Raw genomic sequence first — 21,756 nt, 5'->3', positions numbered from 1 at the left:
CATCTCCGATTTTGAAAATTCCTCGTAGAAAAAAAAGTTATGACGTCAAAATATCTCCGCTAATGGGAATCGCCGAAAAAAATTATCTCCGAAACTGGGCAAGCTTTTTGAATTCTGTTTGCGGGAATCAAGCCGGGCATTAGCACAGATAATTTATCGCAAAACTGATACAGCACAATGACGTCATATTCGTTTTTATGACGTCATCATTAAGAAGACGAGGATCTTAGCTCATTTGAGCTTGTTAAAGTGATTGAGAGATCGGGCCAAAAACGACATCCAGCAGAATTTCTGAAAAAACTTGTGGACGGATTCGGACGAAACTTGGTGGATGAGTTGGTTAGGTGACAAGAACAAGCCGATTAAATTTTTGGTTGAGGTCCGAATCCAGATCCGACCTATCGGTGGGATACACAACATAAGCTAATCACCCTGGCGGAGGCATGCGCTCTACCGAGTGCCGTTAGAGTTTACAATTGAAACATAGTTCAGAATTAATGTAAAAAAAAAGAAAAAAAAAAGAATGCAATGGCTACATCTTTTATTTTCAGGTATCCATCAAAACGGAAGTCTGGAAAATTAGAAGAAAGCAAAGTCCGAATCTTGTTCGCTTGCTGTTTGAGCAGCTGCTCGCAATGCCATTCTTCACAAGGGTTCAGCATTTCAATGAAAGACATTATAAAATTTTTTTTTCTTATTTCCAAAAACGTTTCGTACACATTACATCTTCCATGAGAAACAAAGGAATCCATCCGTGAAGCAAGTGCTTTCTCTATGTTTCGCATTTTATTCCACCACGCTGGACAATGCCATGGAGTTTAAATATATTAATCTGTTGGATTTATGACAACACATTTGAACAAATCGACAAAGTAGGTGAATGCTTTTATACATGGTACATAATGCATCACCAAGGGATGCTTTTTATTGAACATCCCACTAAACGAACAGGTGCTCGGGTTATCGGAGCTCGTGCAATTCCGTTATTGATATTTGGATCGATGCGCTTTTCATCAAGTCCCATTAGCAGCGTCAAGGTGCAAGCAAAAATGACTAAGCCCAAAATGTCTACTCCTTCTTCTTGCATCTAGCCAGCTCCTTAGCTGCTGGGTTGCTTCATTTCTGGAGGCGTGGATTTGCCCTTGAAATAGTCCGCTGAAACGCTCGCAACAAGTAGGAAAGCCGTAGAGACAATGGTCCGATTCCCTTGCAAAAGTCAGTCTTTTGCATGTTGAAGCTCAACCTTGCATATGATCTTGTCTTCATACATTGGTAAAAAGGCAGAATCCTCTCGAACCTCTTGGAAAACTACACCGCAGTCAAATTCTGCACTCTTCTTCTTAAAGTAGTATCTGCATTGGAAGAATGGCATGTTAGTTTGTCACAGCAGCATTAAGCACAAACATGCATTCCTCTTCTATGTTCTAGATATTGGGGGGGGGGGACTGGTTGGAGGGGAGAGATTTGCATGAATGCAATACCTCACCAGGTGTGACATGTTCACAGGATTAAAAATTTTTTTAGGAACTAGGACTTCCAGGGTCATATTATGTGGCATGTGTGATGAAAATGAAGCGTCGAGGGGTTTAATCATTCAAACGGTGTGCAGCACTTCGTTGCTAGTTTTGCATCATCGCAAATTACAGCAAAAATGGCTGTCCTAACCTACAAGGATTACAACTGATGCTGTGTGCTCCTTGTAGTTTAGGGCAGGAAGTTGTCATTTGTTCAAGGTGCTGGTGATGACTCTCTTTGTGTTCATGAGAGACACCAGGGGATCTTTAATGTCCACCAACTAATGCCAGCAGACGGGACACCCAGTTGAACATCCATCCTATGGAAGGTGCTCCCAGTGATGCAACACTGTCTGCGAAGCACCAATCTGACAGTTTATAGCTGGGCCGGGAATCAAACCCAGGAAAGAGAGTTCAAGGGTAAGTGCGCTACCTCTGCTCCATCCTGCCGGGCAGTTCTGAGTGGTACGATAGTAGGACAAGCGCAAAAAGTATGGTTTGGAAGTCTAAGTAGATAAGGTAATGCAGAGGAGAGAGAGAACGTGACAGCAAAATAAAAAAAATAAAAAAAATTAAAGGCCTGGTCCATTTAGAGCAACCTCTACCAGGCAAAACAAAAGGTTCATGAAAGATTGCTGAAAGGTAGCTTAAGGTATGTAGAAGAGAAAGAAAGAGGTCAAGGCTTGGAATTTGGTGAGGCCAAACGAGGGGATTGAAGGACAAAATTTATTACAAAACAGATTAGCAAGAAAAAATGAAGGGAAAGGGGGAGGTGAAGGGGGTGTGGGAGGAAAGAGGTAATCGAAAGAATGAGTGTAAGTCGAATTTTGAGCGTTAAACAGACGTACCTGTGGGGACGGGGGGGGGGGGGGTTCAAGAAAACTTTGAAAAATAAATAAATGAAGAAACAAAAAATTAAATCAAATTGCCCGGATGAATGAAATGAGTCCTGGATCCTGAATACTGGAAGTATCGAGAAAAACAGGACACGATTACTACGGTGTGCAACGAGACGATTTATTTTGTTTATTCTGGTTTATCTTGATCGGATATAGAGGATGGAAGGGCTGATTGTCTGGGGGAAAAGTTGAGGGTTCCACGATTAGTCAGGCAGCAGTTGTCACTATCTGATCGGTACTTCAATAAATTTGCCAACTTTGATTTTTCACTTTTATTTGTTGAAGGACATCAAACTGAATCACTTTTCAACTTGTCTTTCAATTTTCAGTGTCATATTTCAACACCCGGGGGTGCTTTTTCAAAATGGATGCCAAAATCACAGAAAAATGGTAAAAACATAATATTGACCACACATATCAACTGATATGATGATGTTTTCTGGATTGTTTCATCCTACAACAGTATTGTCTATGAGTACACAATAATTGATCGAGTTAAGGTGTGTCCAAATCACTAAAACCTTAATATGTCAAGTATTGAAGGAAATCATCTTCAACTAGTGAAACCATTAGGGACACTGCATAAAGGTGAACATTTTCAGTTGAATTTGAACCAAATCGGTAATCTTTATAATGAATGATACATTTTATGGGAATTTTTTTTTAATGATTTTGGCCGCCATCTTGGAGAAATGCGCCATCTTTGAGTCGTTAACTACAATGTTTTTGATACTTAAGCTTACTGTTAAACTTACTTGAAGATCATTTGGCCAAAACATTAGAAAATGTCATTCTAAATTGCTGGAATTATTGGTGAAAATTACGTTTTTAACAGCTTTTTTTTTAAATGATTTTGGCAGCCATTTTGAAAAAGCGCCCTCACATGGTGAAATACTTAACTGAAAATTAGAAGACAAGTTGAAAGTGATTCATTGTGATGTCCTTGAACAAATAAAAGTTAAAAATCAAAGTTGGCAAAATTCTTGAAGTCGGTGACAACTGCTGCCTGATTATATTATGGATTTTGTTTTTAGAGTGTTTAGATCCTCGTGGAGGATCTCCAAGTCTTACTCACGTTGTTGTTGTTCATCTTCTTCTTGTGGACTTTTTTGTTTCACAGCCTACAGTTTTCATTGAAACTTCCTGAAACTTGGCATATATATGTAAAAATACCCTGCGCAGACAGTAACCATCTCCGATTTTGAAAATTCCTCCCAGAAAAAAAGTTATGACGTCAAAATATCTCCGCTAATGGAAATCGCCTAAAAAATTATCTCCGAAACTAGGCAGGCTTTTTGAATTCTGTTTGCGGGAATCGAACAGGGCATTGGCAGAGATTAATTACCGCACATCTGATACATCGCTATGACGTCAAATCAATTTTTATGACATCATTCCTATTTTTTGACATTTTTTGTTTCACAACCCAGAGTTGTCATCGGATCTTCGTGAAACTTACCATGTATATGCAGAAAGCCCACGTGCAGGTAGCAACCATCTCCGATTTTGGAAATTCTTCCGAGAAAAAAAAGTTGACGTCATAATATCGCCGCTAATGGAAATCGCCTATACCATTGTCTCCGAAACTAGGCAAGCTGTTTGAATTTTGTTCGCGGGAATCAAGCCGGGCATAAAGCACAAATAATAATTTATCACAAACCTGATACATCGCAATGACGTCATATTCGTTTTTATAACGTCATCATTAAGAGGACGAGGATCTTAGCTCATTTGAGCTTGTTTTCTTTTCCTCTTTCCAAGATTGAGGCTCATGGAAGAGTGAGGCGATTGAAGGTAAAGAGGCAATGAACTGACAGTGGAGGCAACGGTTGGAGACAAACAAGGGAATGAACAGGGGAGAGGAGGGGAAAGGAGGAAACACAGCAAGCAGCAAATAAGAAGGTTGGGTTATGTAGGGTTAATGGGGGTAGTAAGAACTTGCAGGTAAGGATGGGGGATGACATGAGACGATGCACTGCCAGTCTGAAGCTCTGGATGGAAGAATGAGATTGAAGAGTCTCAGGAATGCGGTTCTACAGGAAGAAGGGTTGATAAAATCCTTACGCTAATTCACAGACCGGTGTTTGCGAGCTTGTTTGTTTGTTGTGCCACTCCTCCTACAGTTCTATGCTGATTACATTCAGACTTGCTACATAGGATCAGCATGACCCCAATTAATGTATAGGGGTGTTTATATCTTTGCCGGTGGTCTTGGGGGACAGTGAGAGAGAGAGAGAGAGAGGGACGCAAATTCTCGATGTAAATGTGTATCGTGTAGCACCACCTCGAGGTGGGGGAGGGTATTACAAGTCTCCACCATTGACAGTATTCCTGTCCCCACATTTTGCAGTGCAGTGAGGTGTTTTTAATTACGAGCAGTAGGTATGTTTTTGTTTCGTGCCCTTAACCCGGGTTACCCTGCACTCACAAAGCGAAAAGCAGAGTGAGGCATACGTGCGCGTCTGCATTTAAAAAAATTCATTTTCTCGGCAACCGTTAGTCTGATTGACATGAAATTTTACCACCCCACCTGTGGAATTTTTTTTTTAATAGTAATTATGATGCCATAGGGCATGTGGTACTGACGCCATCTTGGAAAAGGTTACACCTCTGCAGCTCCCAAACCACTCAATGGAAAAAAAATTGAAACATGATGGCTCATTATCAAGAACTCCCAATGGGGAACAAGATATGTTGATGATGATGATGATGACGTTATCAGTGCCTTCATGATGACGTCATAATTGGACGAGTACAACGCTTGATCTGATAAACATGAAAAAAAAAATTCCCCCAGCAACTGTTCGTCCGACGGACACAAAATTTTCAGAATATGAGTGGCTCCTCCTGTAGAATTCTTTAAATGATAATTATGATGTCATAGGTCACGTGGTACAGGCGCAATCTCAGAGATATCGAAAAAAGTTGCACCTCCATATCTCCGAAGCCACTCCGTGGGGAAAAAAAATTGAAACATAGCTTATTGTCAATTACTCCCCTTGGGGAATAAGATGTGTTAATGATGATGCCATCGGTACCTTAATTATGACGTCATAATTCGACAAGTACAATGCTTGATTGGATCAGTAAGAATTTTATTTCTCTGCAATTCTTGGACCGATTGACGCGAAATTTTCACCACCGGAGCACCTCCTCCTGTAGAATATGTTAATGATAATTATGGCATCGTAGGTCACGTGGTACAGGTACTGTCTTGGAAAAACTGAAAAACGTTGCACGTCTACATCTCCAAAACGGTTGACTGCGCAGGGTAAGTATCCTATGGATACCATCTAGTTTTTTTGTGTATGCATCATATCAGTTGTTAGTTGCCGAAACACCTGCTATTTTTTTAATCTTCACATTACTGTATTACCAAGTGCATCGAAGCAAAAATTTAAATCGCTGCTTTAGATGAAACAGTTCTTTGGAAGATGACATTTATAATCTTTTAAAAAAAATTAAATTTAATCATTGAACTCTTTGGATGAAGCAGTTATTTGAATAAAATGAGATCAATAATGAAGTCAGGTACATGATGGGAGCTCGGAAGAGCTCAAGGATATATATATTTTTTTGTTGGATACAACTTTGTTCTTGAAAGTACAGAAAGCTTTGAGCACTTTGATTTTTTTTCTCTCCCCCCCCCCCCTTTTTGTTTCTAAAACGATGTTTGTGTTCATTTTACTGAGAGCAGAAAAACACTCAGTTTTTCAACTAGGTGGTGGCAGTTCAGGTGTGTGTGTGTGTGTGTGTGTGTGTGTGTGTGTGTGTGTGTGTGTGTGTGTGTGTGTGTGTGTGTGTGTGTGTCTGCTTTGAGATCTTAGGCCCGATAGAATAGCATTCATTCAAATCTTGCCTGTAATCACCCTTCTTGGCCAGAATCTCCTTGAACTGGTGCAGTGTGATTAACCGACCGTGCACACATGTCCTGTATGGGATGGGCTGACCACAGAAGTAATAGGCAACCACGGTCAATGCGATGTCCTTGTCATGTTTGCGCTCCACGTTTCTCCTGGACAGTTTTCACACGAAGCAGGTGTAGGTCAGAGTCGTTGCCTTATCCCTCCAGCTTTTTAACTGAAATAATATTCAGGGAAAAGAAGGACACTTCGTTTTTGCACAACAGAGGGTCGTGGAATAGCTGGAACAATGGACAGAACAGAGGTGTATAAATACACCAAGAGCAGGGTAGATGGACACAGCAGAGGGACACGTACGACTTGGACACAGAAGTGGAAATTTGGCCTATCATGCCTGGGCCATTCATCCATATAAAATATATATAAACATATATGGCTGACAGGATGACCTAGAGGAATGCACAGGTGCCCCTAAAAGCCATCTAGCTTGGGTTTGAATCCCGACACGCTAAAAACTGTCACCCTGTTGTTTCATAAGCATGGTTATTCATCAATACGCGTGCCGTCCTTCGGATGGATGTTAAACCGGGGTCCCATCTGCCGGCATTATTAGCTGTTTCCATAATGTTGATGAAATTGCTTTCAGCATCACAGCATCTCTTTCAAAGTGAGGGATGCAAACGTTCGGATGACTTTGTATCAGCTGACGAGGTCTTTTACGAAACATCAATATGAATCTTTAACCTGATTATCAGTGACATTAAGATGGTGTCTGTTGTGTATCGACAATCACTTCAATAATTTCCTTTAAAACCGAAGAGAGAAAAGCAAGCAAACAGGCTTACTCTGCTTGTGTGCTGTTAATCTTCTGGTGGATACTGGAGTAAGTGGAATTGAAGAAACTCTCCATGAAACCAGGAACGTGTTTCAGCAGTGCAGGTGAACACCTACAAAGGAAGTGTAAGGAAAGGTCACAAAAACAAACTTTCAATTATTTGTTTTTTTTTAACAGTAGCGAAGGCTTAGAGCGGAGCTGCCGCGCACACATCTCACACACACACACTCACACACACACACACACACGGACATAGAGACGAATACACGAGACACAACGCAGGACTGTTGGATGATATAAGCACAGCCACTGAGCTTGGGGGAAGTGCCCTCACTTCCCAGGGCACTCTGGGTACCAGCAACGTCATAACAACGGCTCCGCCTTTCTCAGCTCACTCAGCAGAGAATTCCTTCAGGAGGAATTTCTTCCCCATGGATGCCACCCTATGGAGATTGTCTGTGCCCTATCCTTTTAAATGCTGATCATCAAGCAAGGAAGCAGCATGTACCGTTTTTAACGTCTCTCGTACGACTCGGCCAAGGTTTGAACCCCCGACCTCCCAGACTCTTGAGCGGACACTCCAACCATTAAACCATAGTTACTTTGGAATGAGGCCATAATTATGAATATTTTAAAATATTGGTATTACCACCAAATTTTTTAATGAAATTATATCACAGATGGAATTTTTAAAACATCTGCAGATATTTTGCTCCGGCTGACCACATCAATTTAATCAATTCATCCTTGTCACACACCCAACGTGTCCACCAAGTCAATCTTTCCACCGAATTTTGTCTGAATACGTCCATAACCTTTTGAGATATCCTGCTCACAGACAGACAGACAGGCAGACAGACAGACAGACAGAGGCAGACAAGCAGGAGTGAAAACATAGTCTCCGTCCACCTTTAGTGGTGGAGGTAATGAAAGGAACACTGTACGTACATACGTTATATCATAATATGTGCATGCTTGAAAACTTCTGGTGTTGAATTTTTATTGTTAACGAAAAAACGTATATTAAAAAAAACTGGTTCACTTGATTGAAAAATAGTTACTTGGCAACCCACTGACAACATTCATTAATTATCAGCGGGACAAACACATTGTGAAAGACTGATAAAACAAAACTGTTTCAAGTCAATCCAGGAACATCAATCATATCACATAAACAACATGATCAAACAAGTTACACAAAGCATGGCCAACACAAACTGCACTCTGTTTGCCGCGCACCTTGTTGTGGGGCCTTCCTCTGGTTCCTTAATTTCCAATAATCTTCTGCGCACTTCCTCCAACTGAGTCAGGGGATTGGGGGCTGTGGGGGGTGGCATTCCGGGGTCCTGGACGAATGGATGAGAGGGCTGCCACGCATCACCTACTTCGCCAAAGACATCACAGCGTGGCGTCTGGTGACCAGGTACTGCCTTCCTGCGTAAGGGGTAGAGGCAGCATGGTGTAAAAGAACTACGATGACAGCAGTTAAGACATGTCTGTGCGGTATTTGTTCTTATAATTGTTGAAAATCCATAAAAGGGGGGACTGAGGGTCAAATTTTCTAATAAATCGATGAACATTTGTATTGAGGGAAATTTCTGAAACACAATGGCTGGCACGAGAGCTCAAACATATGCATACTCGCCTCTGAGCTGGCAAGCAATGCCAGCATGGGTTTGAATCTGGACCCAGCTATAAACTGTCACCATGGTGTTTTGCATGTAGGGCGAGGCATAGCATCATTGGCTGAGGGCATGCCACTGATGCAATTCCCTCTGCTGGTTGAGGCAGGAATTTGTCATTTGTTTCGGTCGTCAGCGATAGCTCAGCTAGTCTTCACGAAGGACGAATCTTTAACGTTGACCAACCGATGCTGGCAGACGGGATACCCGTTTAATGTTCATCCGAGGACAAGCATCCCCATTCATGAATCACCCTGCCTGTGAAACAGTTTATAGCTGGGTCGGGATTCAAACCAAGGCTATCCAGCTTCGAGGCGAGTATGCTTACCTCTCAGCCATCATGTCAGCCTGTTGATGTACCTTAAAGATTGCAAGTTGCCTTATGCAAAAGAGTATCCCAGCCACGTCATTGAGCAAAAATAAAATCTGTTAAATTATCATCTTCTGAAACAGCATACCACATGGGGTGTTCAAATATACTTATATGAATGAGATACAACAGTCCAAAACAGACCAAAAATTATAATGAAGTGCATGTACTGTATATAGAAAGGAAAATAATAATAATAATAATAATAATGGATGTACACTATATATTTTGTTGCTGTTCATTTTTAGCTCGCCTGTTCGAAGAACAGAGAGCTATAGCGATACCCCCGGCGTGAGCGTCAGCGTGAAAATGTTAAAGTTTTTGGTGCAAGTTATTCCCTTTCTAATGTTTTTATCTACCACACTATTTTTTTTACTGATTACAATATACAAATACATATATTGCTTTAAAATAATTTGGATTAGACTTTACTGCAATGCTTTATAAAAAATATTATTAGACTAGTCTTTTAAAAACGATAAACGTATAAACAGGTGAGCATTGGGTGGCATTGATCACCAACTCTCTGGTTAATTAATTGGTAAAAATTTATAAAAAAACATTTTTACCTCCACCACCGAAGGTGATGGAGATTGTATTTTCAGCCCTTTCTGTCTGTTTGTGTGCATGATATCTAAAAAAAAAAAAGAGTGTGGACGGTGGACAGACTGGGTGTGTGACAAGGACGAACTGATTCGATTTTGGTGAAGATCCGAATCCGGATCTGCATTCGATTTATTTTTTTTTAAGTGTTTCTTCTTCATTGAGAAATATGACCAAAAACGATATATAGCATGATATTTCAAAAATGTATTCGGCCCGATATGTTCTCGTGGATCAGACATAGCGTGGAGGAGGTATGCGCTCTACCGAGTGCTCTTCTCGTTTCACTTTGTCATTATGGGGTATTTTTTGTGGATTAGTGACAAAAAAATTGAAATTTCATCCATTTTAAATTCAGGCTGTAACAACAAAATGTGACAAAAGTTGAGGGGTGTGAAGGCACTGCACATATCCATAGAAAAAAAATAAATAAATAAAATGCTGACATCTCTTAAACTATTGCATATCGTTCATATAACTGCTTGATCGAACATCATGTCTCACCTCGGAAAGTCTTTGCAGTGTCTCAAAGTGTCACAGTCTCCAACCAACATCCATTGCCAGATTCGAGAAGTGGAGGGTCCCTGAGAGCTAGAATGCCAAGCATTGGAATCAGGGCACTTCCAACTCACCCCCTCCGGACAAGATACTTTCAGAAGTTTTGGGCTGAGTTCGTGAGATCTGTAAAAAGGCAAACCGCAAATTCAAGATAAGAAACTCGCTGGAAGAAGTGTGACAAGTTCTCAGATCATGGTGACATTCGGCTAGCCAAGTATCTGAATTAGTCTTCAAGTCACAATACAAGGTTGCCTGTTCGGAGAAACAATGCTTTCTGGCTTTCAACCTCACAATTGTAGAAAGTCCATGCTGTCATTACATTCTCAGGATTTCTTCATATCTCTTGCTTTTCTTCATACGGCCACCCCATCGTGAAATGCATTTGATGTAACCCATGAATTTCCAGAACCATGTGGCCTGTCTTCTCACAATAAGCGTCTCACATATCTCTTGACTCGCATGTTGAAAAAGTGAAAAAAAAAATGATGAAACAGTCGTCGAACAGCTCCTTCGGTGCAGAAAGTCCACACACAGAAATGCCCCTGCCGTTTATTTGTATTCTTACTCTTTTGAGGTTTTGCTTTCAAAAGTGAAAGCAAAAGTACACTTGTGAACCTCAAAAGTGTCAGTGAAAGAGACGCTTGTTAAACAGACAAAACTAAGCAAAACCAAAAAAAAAAAAAAAAAACACAAGAAAGAAAACCTGAGGATTTAACAGTCGTATGTGTTGTTCGCACGAAGCACCTGCGCAGTCGGGAGGGGACTTTGTCTGCTGGTAACTGCCTGGGGAACCTGTCTTTCTACGTGTGATGTGCATGTGCAAGTTCATTAACATTAAAGGCTTCCACATGGTGGACAATAAAAAGCAGCTGTCAAGTGTCTGGAAGCAAAGGCACCACCAAAGGAAGAAAAAAAGAAAAATCACAAAAGGATAGAGAACGTGCAATTAGAAAAAAAATTACAACTTGCATCACTGTGCAGACCCATACATAAAGCAAAAAAAAAAAAAAAAAAAAACTCCCACGAAGGTTTGAAGTAGTTTGATGGACTGGTTGTAGTTTTGATGTCCTCAGTTGATATGGTCATACGCACACTCTCCTCTGAGCTATCTAACCTGGATTTGAATCCCGGCCCAGCCGTAAACTGTCATCCCGGTGTTTCACAGGCAATGTGTGTGTCGTCCCTCGGACGGACGTTAAACTGGCGTCCCGTCTGCCGGCATTCGTTGGTGGATGTTAAAGATCCCACGGTATCCTTCGTCCTTTGCGAAGAGTAGACGACCTATCGCCGGCACCAGGAACAAATTACAGATTCCTGGCTCGAATCTACAACTGGATTGTATTTATGGGATACTCACCCTGCGCAGTCAACGGTTTTGGAGATATAGAGGTGCAACGTTTTTTGGTTTTTCCAAGATGGCGCCTTTACCACGTCAACTATGACATCATAATTATGAATAAAAATAATTCTACAGGCAGAGACACTCCGATTGTAAATTTTTGTGTCAACCGGACCAACAGTTGCTGAGAAAATGATTTTTTTTTATGCAGACACGCATGCACGCACGTACGCCGCACGCACGCAACCGAATGCCTAAGCCTGCTTTTCGCTTGGTGAGCGCAGGGTAATGAACGCCCTGCCTTGTGTAGTAAACTACAAAAAGATCGATGGCTTGCAGGCTATGCGTTGGTAGGATGGTCATTTTGGACAGATTCCAACTGACACAAGTAATTGAGGTTGAGTCTGCATCGCGGCACGAACGAGTCTTTCTCGTAATAGAACACAATGTAGACGAAGGTTTTTTTGTTGTTGTTGTTTGTATACCTTGTTGAGGCTCGTATGAGAGCGAACACACAACGCTTTAATATCCATCGACACTATTACCTGGGATGGGAAATTTCATTCACAATTGAATATGTTCACCCTCTTCAATAGTGAGGAGGCCTCATGGGTGAGGACGACGTTCTTTATGAGAGACAGAGACAGAGACAGAGACAGAGACAGAGACAGATCTGAAGAATTGATAAAATTCCTTTTGATTTAATTGTTGATGTACTGCAATCTTTACAGAGAGATGGTGTTTCCAAAGCAGTTTCTTGGTGAAGGTTATACAGGGTGGTTTGCCATTGCCTTCCCAACATCATTCGTGCATGCTCCATCCTTATAAATGCTGAATGTCAAGCAAGGAAGCAGCACGGACCATTTTTAAAGTATTTGGTGTGACTCAGACAGGGTTTGAACCACTGACCTCCCAGACTCAGAACAGACACTCGAACCATTAGACCACCGAGTCTGGTCACAATGCATGAGAATTACGATACTTTAAACACGTGTAGCATTGTCATCCCTGGATGAATACTGTATCATAAATTCTGAAGCACTTTTGCTTTTTTTGTATCCCTTGTCGAAGCTCGTATGAGAGCTAACACACAACGCACAGCAAGGGGGGCATGAGACAAGAGGGGCAGGAGAGGGAAGGACAAAACAGGGGGGAACAGACACATTGGGAGATCTGTGGAAGGGAGAGGGATTGGGTGGGAAACATGGGGAATAGAAGATGGACATTTCAGGGACTTTCAGGAAGGAAAGCAGGGAATTTGATGGAGGTGGGTTTTGGGGAGGGTTAATGGGGGTAGAAAAGATCGAGGATTTCGATGGGGGACTTATCTTGCATAGTTCGAAATGGCGAGCACTTCGAAACCAAAATCTCCGAGTTGTCTATTTTGGATAAACTCGATTCAGTTCTCCCTGTGTAGTTTTTTTTTTCTTCTGATTTTGGCACTCTTTTAAAGGAATTGAAATTAGTTAGTGAAATTAGTGAGTATTGTATTAGTGAGTGACAGGGCTAAAACGATAAATGGCACGATAGTTCAAAATGTTACGGAGGGATTTGGACGAAACTTGGTGGATGAGTTCGGTAAGGTGACAAGAATAAGCCGATTCAATTTGAGTTCAGGTCCGAATCCAGATCCGACCTGTCAGTGGGATACAAAACGTAAAGTAATCACGAATCAGCCTGGCGGAGGTATGTGCTCCACCGAGTGGCCATTCTCGTTTACGATTTGAAAAAAAATTGCAGACAAACTTTGTGTAACATCATAACAATAAGTGAAACTGTTGATAAAATTTGCAGAGATGGAGAGTGTCATGTCTAACAAAGAATACTGTGAAAAAGGAAGCCATTGAGTGCAGGATGAAATTCATGTAAATGGCTTGTTTGGTCAAACAGGTGAATAAAGCAAATGTGAAAAGCCTCACCTACTTCCGAGACAGCCAAGTGGTGGGGAGGTCACTCCAACACTGCTGGCATGTGCCCACGATCGGGCTACATAATGGGACCAATCCTCACACTGTCCCTCTAGAGTCCTGTGAGCGATATCCAAAGAGCCCCCTCCATTGGTACTTCCATGCGGAGTGCATCCTTGGAAGCTGGATGAGGTGGTGTGCTGCACCAGGCAGCCAGAGGACGTTTGCAGTCCATGTACAGTTCCAGCAGGGGGCGATGGCGTCCCTGGGGTTCGAAGTACCCGTGAAACATGCTCGTCTAAGATCCGCTCGGGGTCGTCCGGGGGTATCGAGGGGAGGCTGCCGGGTGCTATGGACAAGGTCGTTCCTGAAGCATGATGCCATTCAGCTTCATTCTCTCCATTTTCCTCCTTGAATGCAAAGTCATTGAAAATTAACTTGGAATTTTTTGAACGTTTTAGCATAATGATTAAGCCTGACAACTTTAAATGCATTAGAGTCACCCAAGTCACAGCGCAACCAGTTAGTTTGACAAGCTGACAACAGCATTCTTGTGTGGTCAGAAAACCCACTGCTCGGTCGTTTTTGATTTGTAAAGTGTTCCCATTTGAGCATGTAGTTCATGGTATTGAAATCCCAAATTAAAATTCAATACATTGTGTCAACTTGTCCCTTTTCACCTGATGAATATGTCTGTTATTCATATAAAAGTTCACCAATGGCTCCTGATGTCCCTGTACTTTAGGTAGTAAACCAGACTGGGTGGTGGAATGCCGAGAGCATCCGCTCCGAGTCTGAGACCCTGGCCAAGCCATACCAAAGACTCTAAAAATGGTACGTGTTGCTTCGTTGCTTGATGTTCGTCGCATTTAAAAGGATAAGAACACAAACCACGGGGAGGAAAATTATGGAGGAAATTCCTCCCGAGGAAATGCCTTGTTGAGTGCAGTGAGAAAGGCGGCGCCATTGTTGTGATGTGGCTGGTACCCAGATTATCCCAGGAAGTGACGGCACTTCCCCCAAGCTCAGTGGCCTTGTTAAAAAATAGTGATGAGGAACTTGCAGTGAAATTGGATGAACATAATATTTTCTTGCCAAATTGGGTAAACGTTCCCATTAATTCAGACGGGACAGAATGATTCCATGCAAAAGAGTTTATCAGTTGATTGTCTTGTAATACGTCAAACATTATACCACTTGTGCAACACACACACACACACACACACACACACACACACACACACACACACACACACACACACACACACACACACACACACACACACACACACACATCATTGTAAATACAAAGATGGATCCATGACATGGTTATCGGCACTCGGAGGATAATCGTCCTTCCACGTCTGACTGGTGTTGGAGTCATGGACTCCGATATTATTATTGGCCCTCCCAAATTTCACCAGGAAAGCTGCTTTTCAAATGAGTGCTGAGAGAAAATAAATACATGGAAGGATGGATAGAGATGGATTCACGTTTACTTCGCTTGGCAAAAAAACTACGTCCGAGAAATGATGGAAAAATTATCGTTGAAAACAGCACCATTGGTGGCTGTACCAGATAGGACAAGATCTTCAATGGTTTGTGGAAGGAGGGATAAGAATGGACTGTCTTGTTAGACAAAATGTGCGAAGACCGTATTTTTACGCATCTTCCAATTCCTCAGTCTGTATGTAATTCTCCAACATCTGTACTTGTTTAAAGACTCCTCCGTGACCCTTTGAGTAGTGTACGAAAACTTGGTGCCATTACCCCTCGGACATGGCCTTGGCAGCGATCAGAAGTCGACATGTTTAAATGAATGATATCACCCCCATAGGCCTTGCTTTTCCCTTTACTCAAACATTGTGGTCACAAATTGGGAAGGCTGTTATTTAAAGGATATGTGTTGCATCCAATGTTTCTTCTGTCTGACTAATTTTGCTCAGACGCTAATTTAATTTGGGATAATTTGATCTTGCCAACACCAAGTTTTATGAAATGGTCTCCATATTCTGACTCGAACACTTTTTTTATGAATCAAATCAATGCAATTATGTAATACATAGAATGTAAAGTAAGGAAAATAATTTTACCGATACCCAGCCGACCGAACCCTGCCCAGATCTTTACTTAACCGAGAGCAACCTGCAATGTTGGCTGAATTATATTTGGGGTCATGCTTGTAATACTTGACCTTCCTCCATTTTTCTCGTATACGCTCAATTTAAAACATTAAGAGCTCGCGAAGAAATAACCAATGACCGTCATCCAATAGATATAATTATCCCATCTGTGTTGTGACCTCGTGAACATATTTCCCATTAATTATCCCGCACGAGAAGTGAAAATCGTGTTAAGCAATTGGTTCACTCTCTTTGTATGTCTGTCTGTCCACAATCGTTGATTTATGATTGAGGAACTACTTAATTTCAGTTGAATGTTATATTCTGAACATTAATCGAAACATGAATCGGAACACAAACTTGCAGTTCAGAAATACTTTGGCTCTGAATTTGGAAAACTGTACGGAATCTCGTCCCGAGTCCGCATGTGCGGACTGGAGTATGGTCATTGTTTTGAGCTGTCGGCCTGTCTGGCAGTCAAACAAAATTGAAAATCATTCCAAACAGGAAACTTACTGTTTTTAAGGACGTCAGAATGGATACAAACAACAGGCACGGGTAACTAATGTAACGTGTTAGATAAGTTGGTGTAAAAGACACTGCATCAATGGCGGTAAGTTTCGTAAATGCCGGGTTTTTTTTTTTACAGCCTTTAAGACCTTTATTTTATTTCAATTGAATTATATACTTGAATACTGTCGAACACAATTCGCCTTTTTGCCACTCCTCCAAACCTCCACATTAGCAGTACAGAAATACCCCGGGTTACGTCGCTCTTTTTATGTTGTTTTGGAAATATGTTGTCGCGTTATTCATAACACTTCTCGATATTCGTGATTTCAACTCACATTTACATCGTTTTAAAAGCCATACCTTTTATTCTCGAGCGTTTTCAGAACTTACAAGATTGATAAAGACGCCAAAATACATCCCTAATGTACCAAATCGGAAGATCGCAAAATCGTTGAAAGAACCACCGTACTTTGCTTCGCACATAAAGAAATGTACTGCAGTGTCGATTGGCTAAGATGCATTATAAAATTGTGACCTTAGAAGTGAAATTACATGTTATTCGTCGAATGGATGCTGGTGTTAATGGATTGCTTGGTTATTAAGTTTTCCTCCGATCAATAAATATTCCCACGTTCATCGAAGAGGGAGTAAGAAGAACATCTACCGTCACCTTTGCCGGTTATAAGTAAAAAGGTTAATTTTTTAAATTTAATTATGTCTGATAATTGTTCCTTATTTTATTTATATGCATGTGTACTTGAATATATAACTGTCATTAATCAAAAAAAGGGTAATATCATCGATAAAAAGCAAAATATTGTTGCGGTTTTATATACCGCATGCTGAGATTTAAACGCACACAGGACGTAGACTCTTTAGAATAGTTATTTCCGTAATGAACGTTAAGAATAGCTCCTTCCCTATCGGGGTTATAATGTAATTAAATGCGTTGGGTTGGGTAGTTAGTGCCCCTTCTCAACCCAATGGGATAATAGAGATATCAGCGCATGATGACGTGTGCCCTGACTGCCGTCATCACGTATGGCATGTGTGTTTTACTGTCATGGCATTCAACGTGTGCGACTCACACCAGTATTCTGGAATGTGCGCCAAATTCTTGAATTCCCATTTATTGTTTAAATCCCCCACAAAGTGTTTGTTTTCCTGTTCGTCTGTATAGACATCTACCCTGTAATGTAATTTATTGCAGTTTACCCCCATACTGTATTTCGTTCCCCTCATCTCCGTTCATACCCTTCCACCCAAAATGACTGGTAAATGGACCAGGACACGACCGAGCTTCCCTGAAATAATTGCCCCATTCACTGACTTTGTGCCAAGGACATTTTGGGATGTGTGGGGTTCGTCCCGGGAGCATGTGGGGGGGGGGGGTTAGGGATTTCCCCCATGTGAAGTACGGAGCTCCACTCTGGACGACTCCACTCTCTGGACACCAAATGAGTGAATATCTGGCCAGGTGGGGCTGTGGGGGAACCCTCCAATGGGTGGCATGGGGCCTGCTCATCGTATCTGACGTGACCCAATAGCTGGTCTCAGAAGATCTGAGATGTGGCTCATTGGCCCTACCTGCCCCAGGGGTTATAGAGCGATGCTTGGCGCCTAGTTCGCACTCTCTCTCTCTCTTGCCTTGAGCTCTCTCGGTCCTGGTTGTCGCACACATTCTCTCTCTCTCTGCCCTGGTTGTCATATTAGTTTTTGCCCAGGTCCCAGACACTCTGCATCACCCTTGCTTCTTCCCTGGCCCTGGACGCTTTGGTTCGTGCTCTCGACGGAGCTTGTGGACCCATAGTTGTGGAAAGCAATGTCGGGACCATTCCAGAGAGCGGAACCAAGTTGGGGAGGGTGACGTACATACCGGTCGGCTGAGGCCACCCTGTCTTTCCCAATTTGTCCCCCCTCCCCTGTGTGTGGTCTGATGGGTACCCTGTTTTGTTCTCCGGTAGGTAAGGCATAAAGCTAAATCTGCAACTTGTACATTCTCTTTCCCTTTTGGAAATACACTAGACGACCCGTGAACCCGTTGGGTTCCTGTTGTGACAGCGGTTGATAAAAAATCATTTCAAGAAAAAAAAAGATAGCTCCAGCAAACTCGACCACCGAGGTTGTTTGCATTGATCAAATTCTCCTGAAGAGTACTTGACTGAATCGGGATTTATTTTTTAATAATTTTTTCGTTGCCCGATTTGAACGAAACTTGATACTGCACATGGCAGGGGAATGGTGAGTAAGATGGCCCAAAAATTTTTGCACTGTCATGTACCGTTTTGGCAGTATTTCGGGAACATACATACATACATACATACATACATACATACATACATACAAGATGCGAATTTTAGTCATATATATGTATATATATTTATATATATATATATATATATATATATATATATATATATATATATATATATCTTTATTGCTCTTTTCATTACATTTCCCCTTTTCCTGCCCTGGTTGCCCTTTAATGCCAATAAAACCCTTGAGTTCCCTTCCCTCTTTCCCATACCCTTCATCACTCATTGTAATTAAATGATTCTTGTTATATTTCCAATCTGCCTGTGGTTGTCCTTTCTTCCATTGATCCAGCAATGTCTGTATGAAGATCAGCTGGAAGGTTATATTTCCCCAAATTCATTGCTCTCATATCAGTCCGGCATTGTGCTTGCGGAAAACTCGGCCGCATTAATCAAGATCCAATAAAGATAACAACAGCACGATTGCCAAGGGCGCGATTCCCTGAAGATCACGTGTCTCTTCGGTAAAAGGTTGTTTGACGGAGGACCCTGAGACACATGGTCAAGTTATTGGTGTTCGTGGTCGATTAGCGACCAGCCTCGACACGAAGTTATTCGTGTACGATCGCCTCGATTCCCAGTGAGTCCGGGGAGAACCAAGGATACCCCCCACCCTCGTAGTACCCCCACGACTCCGGATCCGCAACAATATTGTTACGGTTGTGGGGGTAGATGGAGGAATTTCAGAGGAAATTTAGGATTGAATAGAGTTGTTTGGTCTGTGGATGTGTAGGAGACATCTCAATGTAAATTAAGTGGGGAAACTGTGAGTTCAAGTGTTCCGTGTCACCACACGGGCGGTGTTGCGGTGTTAATTAGATAGGAATTATGGATAAGTTCCCCCAGTATGTGATTGCCTCCTGTGACTTATTCCTATTTTTTGCATTTCCAAGCCAGCCACGAAGGAGTTGCGTTTTTTATTTATTTATCACAACCACCATAACAACAAGCGACCCAGGCGTGCCGAGCAGGCAGAGGCCCCGCCTTCCCGGGTTTTGTGCCAGCAAGCCATACCCAGAGGTGTAAGAAGGGTGAGGTTCGTAGTCGTGATTGTGAGAGGACCGTGACTGAGATGGATGATCTTGCTTTGCTTTCCTCTCGGCACGACAAAATGGGTGTGATTCTCGTGTTGCGCTGTGAATTGGCTCGTGTACTGAGCAAGATGCTGGCCATCGACTCCTGGCTGATCATGATAGACTGATCTCGAAGCCTCGTGTATATCACCAAAGAGACGGCGCCATTCTGCAGAGTGCAGCAGATCGGCAAGCGCGACTGACGAAGAAGCTGCATGGCAGTTGGTGAGCCGTGGTGTTGACTATCACCTCATGAATTTCCTCACGTACGTTTCCCATTGTGAGAGAGCGAATCGGAGAGGTTTTGGCCGTGTATACCCATGCAGGACAAAGCGCCTCGATTCCAAAGTTCCATAAATACCATCTCTGGACCAAGCAAAGTGCCAGAATAAAGGGAGGATTTGCTTTTATTTTCTTTTCTTTTCCCCTTGTCTGTGTTTAAGTCTGTGTGTAGAGGCGCCTCGACTTTAGACTTCACGTATTATTATTACATTCTGACTATTCCCCATGTACATATTTATATTGACATTAAATCCCTGCATTTATTTGAAATTGCTGTGTCCGTGTATTTGTCGTGGGGTTCGAATATAAACCCTTTGTGCTGTGCATCCATCTGTGCTTCCGTCGCTCCGCCAGTGCCGCCAATGCCACTCCCACACGCGCGATAATATCTGAGGATTACGTGTCTGCCTCCTAATGAAAACCGCTCGGTAATCTGGGCTGGTCAGTGTTAACCGCCCGTCCACCCCAATTTGGTCGGGGGGGGGGGGGATTAACCTAACGGTCCAGCACACTGACAACATAATACCTGAAGTGGTGATGTGGGGAATGCATACCCCCTTTATTCCATTAATTCTTATGAGAAAAATTGCTTTTATTTTCACGTTTCGATATGCATCGCACTTTTCAGAAATGCATCCCCAACATAAACCAGGGTCTTACCCTAAACCAGTACTTGGACAAAAATATCACGCCATTAAATGCCATCTCGACCAATCAAATTTGCCGCTCTTGCTCTCAGAGCTGGGGAACATCAATATTCAGACAAAATGGCGGCTCGTAGCAAATGTAGATTGTGCTTGGCAACACAAAGCAAGAATTTAAAAGACCCTTCCCATGTCCTTTTTCTCAAGACTCTGTGGGGTAAGATGTTCTATTTATTTCAGTGATCGCTGCTGGTCTGTGACATCATACAATGCATTTACAAATACTGTCAGTTCTCCTTTAGTGAAGAGAGTTAGAGCATGAATTTTACATTGACAGTAGATCAGTGAGACTGCCTTGGTGGACACCTTTATGAGTTTACCCACTTCCTTCAATAATACATGAGCTGTACTGTATATCTTGCACTAATTTCCCCTTTGTGACATCACTCAGATCCTTTTGCTTGTGTCTAAGTTCCATTCACGGGCATCCCCTTTTCAGAGTTTCGGTGCTGCCGAAGCTGTTTCTTCGCAGAGTATACGCAAGGTCGTGTGCCGTTGCTCTTCTCAGCGATAGCCGGTGAAGAAATTTGGAAATTAACCAGGGTACATCACACATTCGACCTACTCTTTTCGAAATAGGATTTCACATCATTCTGAAGGACAGTGCAGTGATTGATGCAACATCCTGGCTCTGAAGCACCAGGGTGAGTTTATTGTCGTCCTGGGAATCAAACTCAGAGTAGGTGAGGCAAGTATTCACTTATTATATACATGCTGTGAAATGAATACATTAACCACTGCAGCTCCTTTTACTTATAATCCTACCCAGCAATGTGGAAAACACATGATCGGTTAAAATTGGCAAACACTGAATAAGGATAAAGGATACAGCAATGGGCCAAATTCAATGTCTGGGATCTTAGTTCATTGATAAAAGTTATGTTAGAATATGTCACAGAAATGCAAACAAAATCATGGAGAGAACGAGAACGGCAATCAATAGAGCGCGTCCCTCCACCAGGCTCAATAGTTTAAGTTTTGTATCCCATTGATAGGCCGGATCTGAATCCGGACCTGAACCAAAATCGAATGAGCTTGTTCTTCTCACCTGCCCAACTCATCCACCAAGTTTTGTCATAATCCGACCATAACGTTTTGAAATGGTCTGCTATATATAGCTTTTGGCCCCATCTTGCAATGATGATGAATCACTTGAAAAAATTTTTAAGTTCTTGC

The 21,756-nt window shown here is 42.1% G+C and overlaps 1 protein-coding gene across 5 annotated transcripts in view; it reads right to left on the bottom strand.

Annotated features, from left to right (window-relative positions):
- Window positions 1-524: 524 nt before the first annotated feature.
- The window catches only part of LOC147035656 (axin-1-like), a 72,528-nt gene continuing 51,296 nt past the window's right edge, over window positions 525-21,756 (bottom strand). For 2 of the 5 annotated variants that reach the window (XM_085845966.1, XM_085845957.1), the window contains exons 5-10: window positions 13,583-13,980; window positions 10,271-10,447; window positions 8,351-8,545; window positions 7,122-7,223; window positions 6,273-6,428; window positions 525-1,352 (exon numbers count right to left, since the gene is read on the bottom strand). In XM_085845966.1, the coding sequence (XP_085702092.1) occupies window positions 1,217-1,352; window positions 6,273-6,428; window positions 7,122-7,223; window positions 8,351-8,545; window positions 10,271-10,447; window positions 13,583-13,980 (1,164 nt within the window). In that variant the 3' untranslated portion in view covers window positions 525-1,216. Of the gene's footprint in view, window positions 1,353-6,272; window positions 6,494-7,121; window positions 7,224-8,350; window positions 8,546-10,270; window positions 10,448-13,582; window positions 13,981-21,756 lie in introns of those variants that run through there. The other 3 variants (XM_085845987.1, XM_085845977.1, XM_085845995.1) reach the window with 3 other exon arrangements.

The sequence above is a fragment of the Eptatretus burgeri genome, chromosome 1 (assembly GCF_056783735.1).
Source record: "Eptatretus burgeri isolate ZD-2024b chromosome 1, Ebu_testis_v1, whole genome shotgun sequence".
Classification (NCBI taxonomy): domain Eukaryota; kingdom Metazoa; phylum Chordata; class Myxini; order Myxiniformes; family Myxinidae; genus Eptatretus; species Eptatretus burgeri.
Note: the sequence above shows the minus strand (reverse complement) of the source record. Positions and strands in the feature narration are given on the sequence as shown.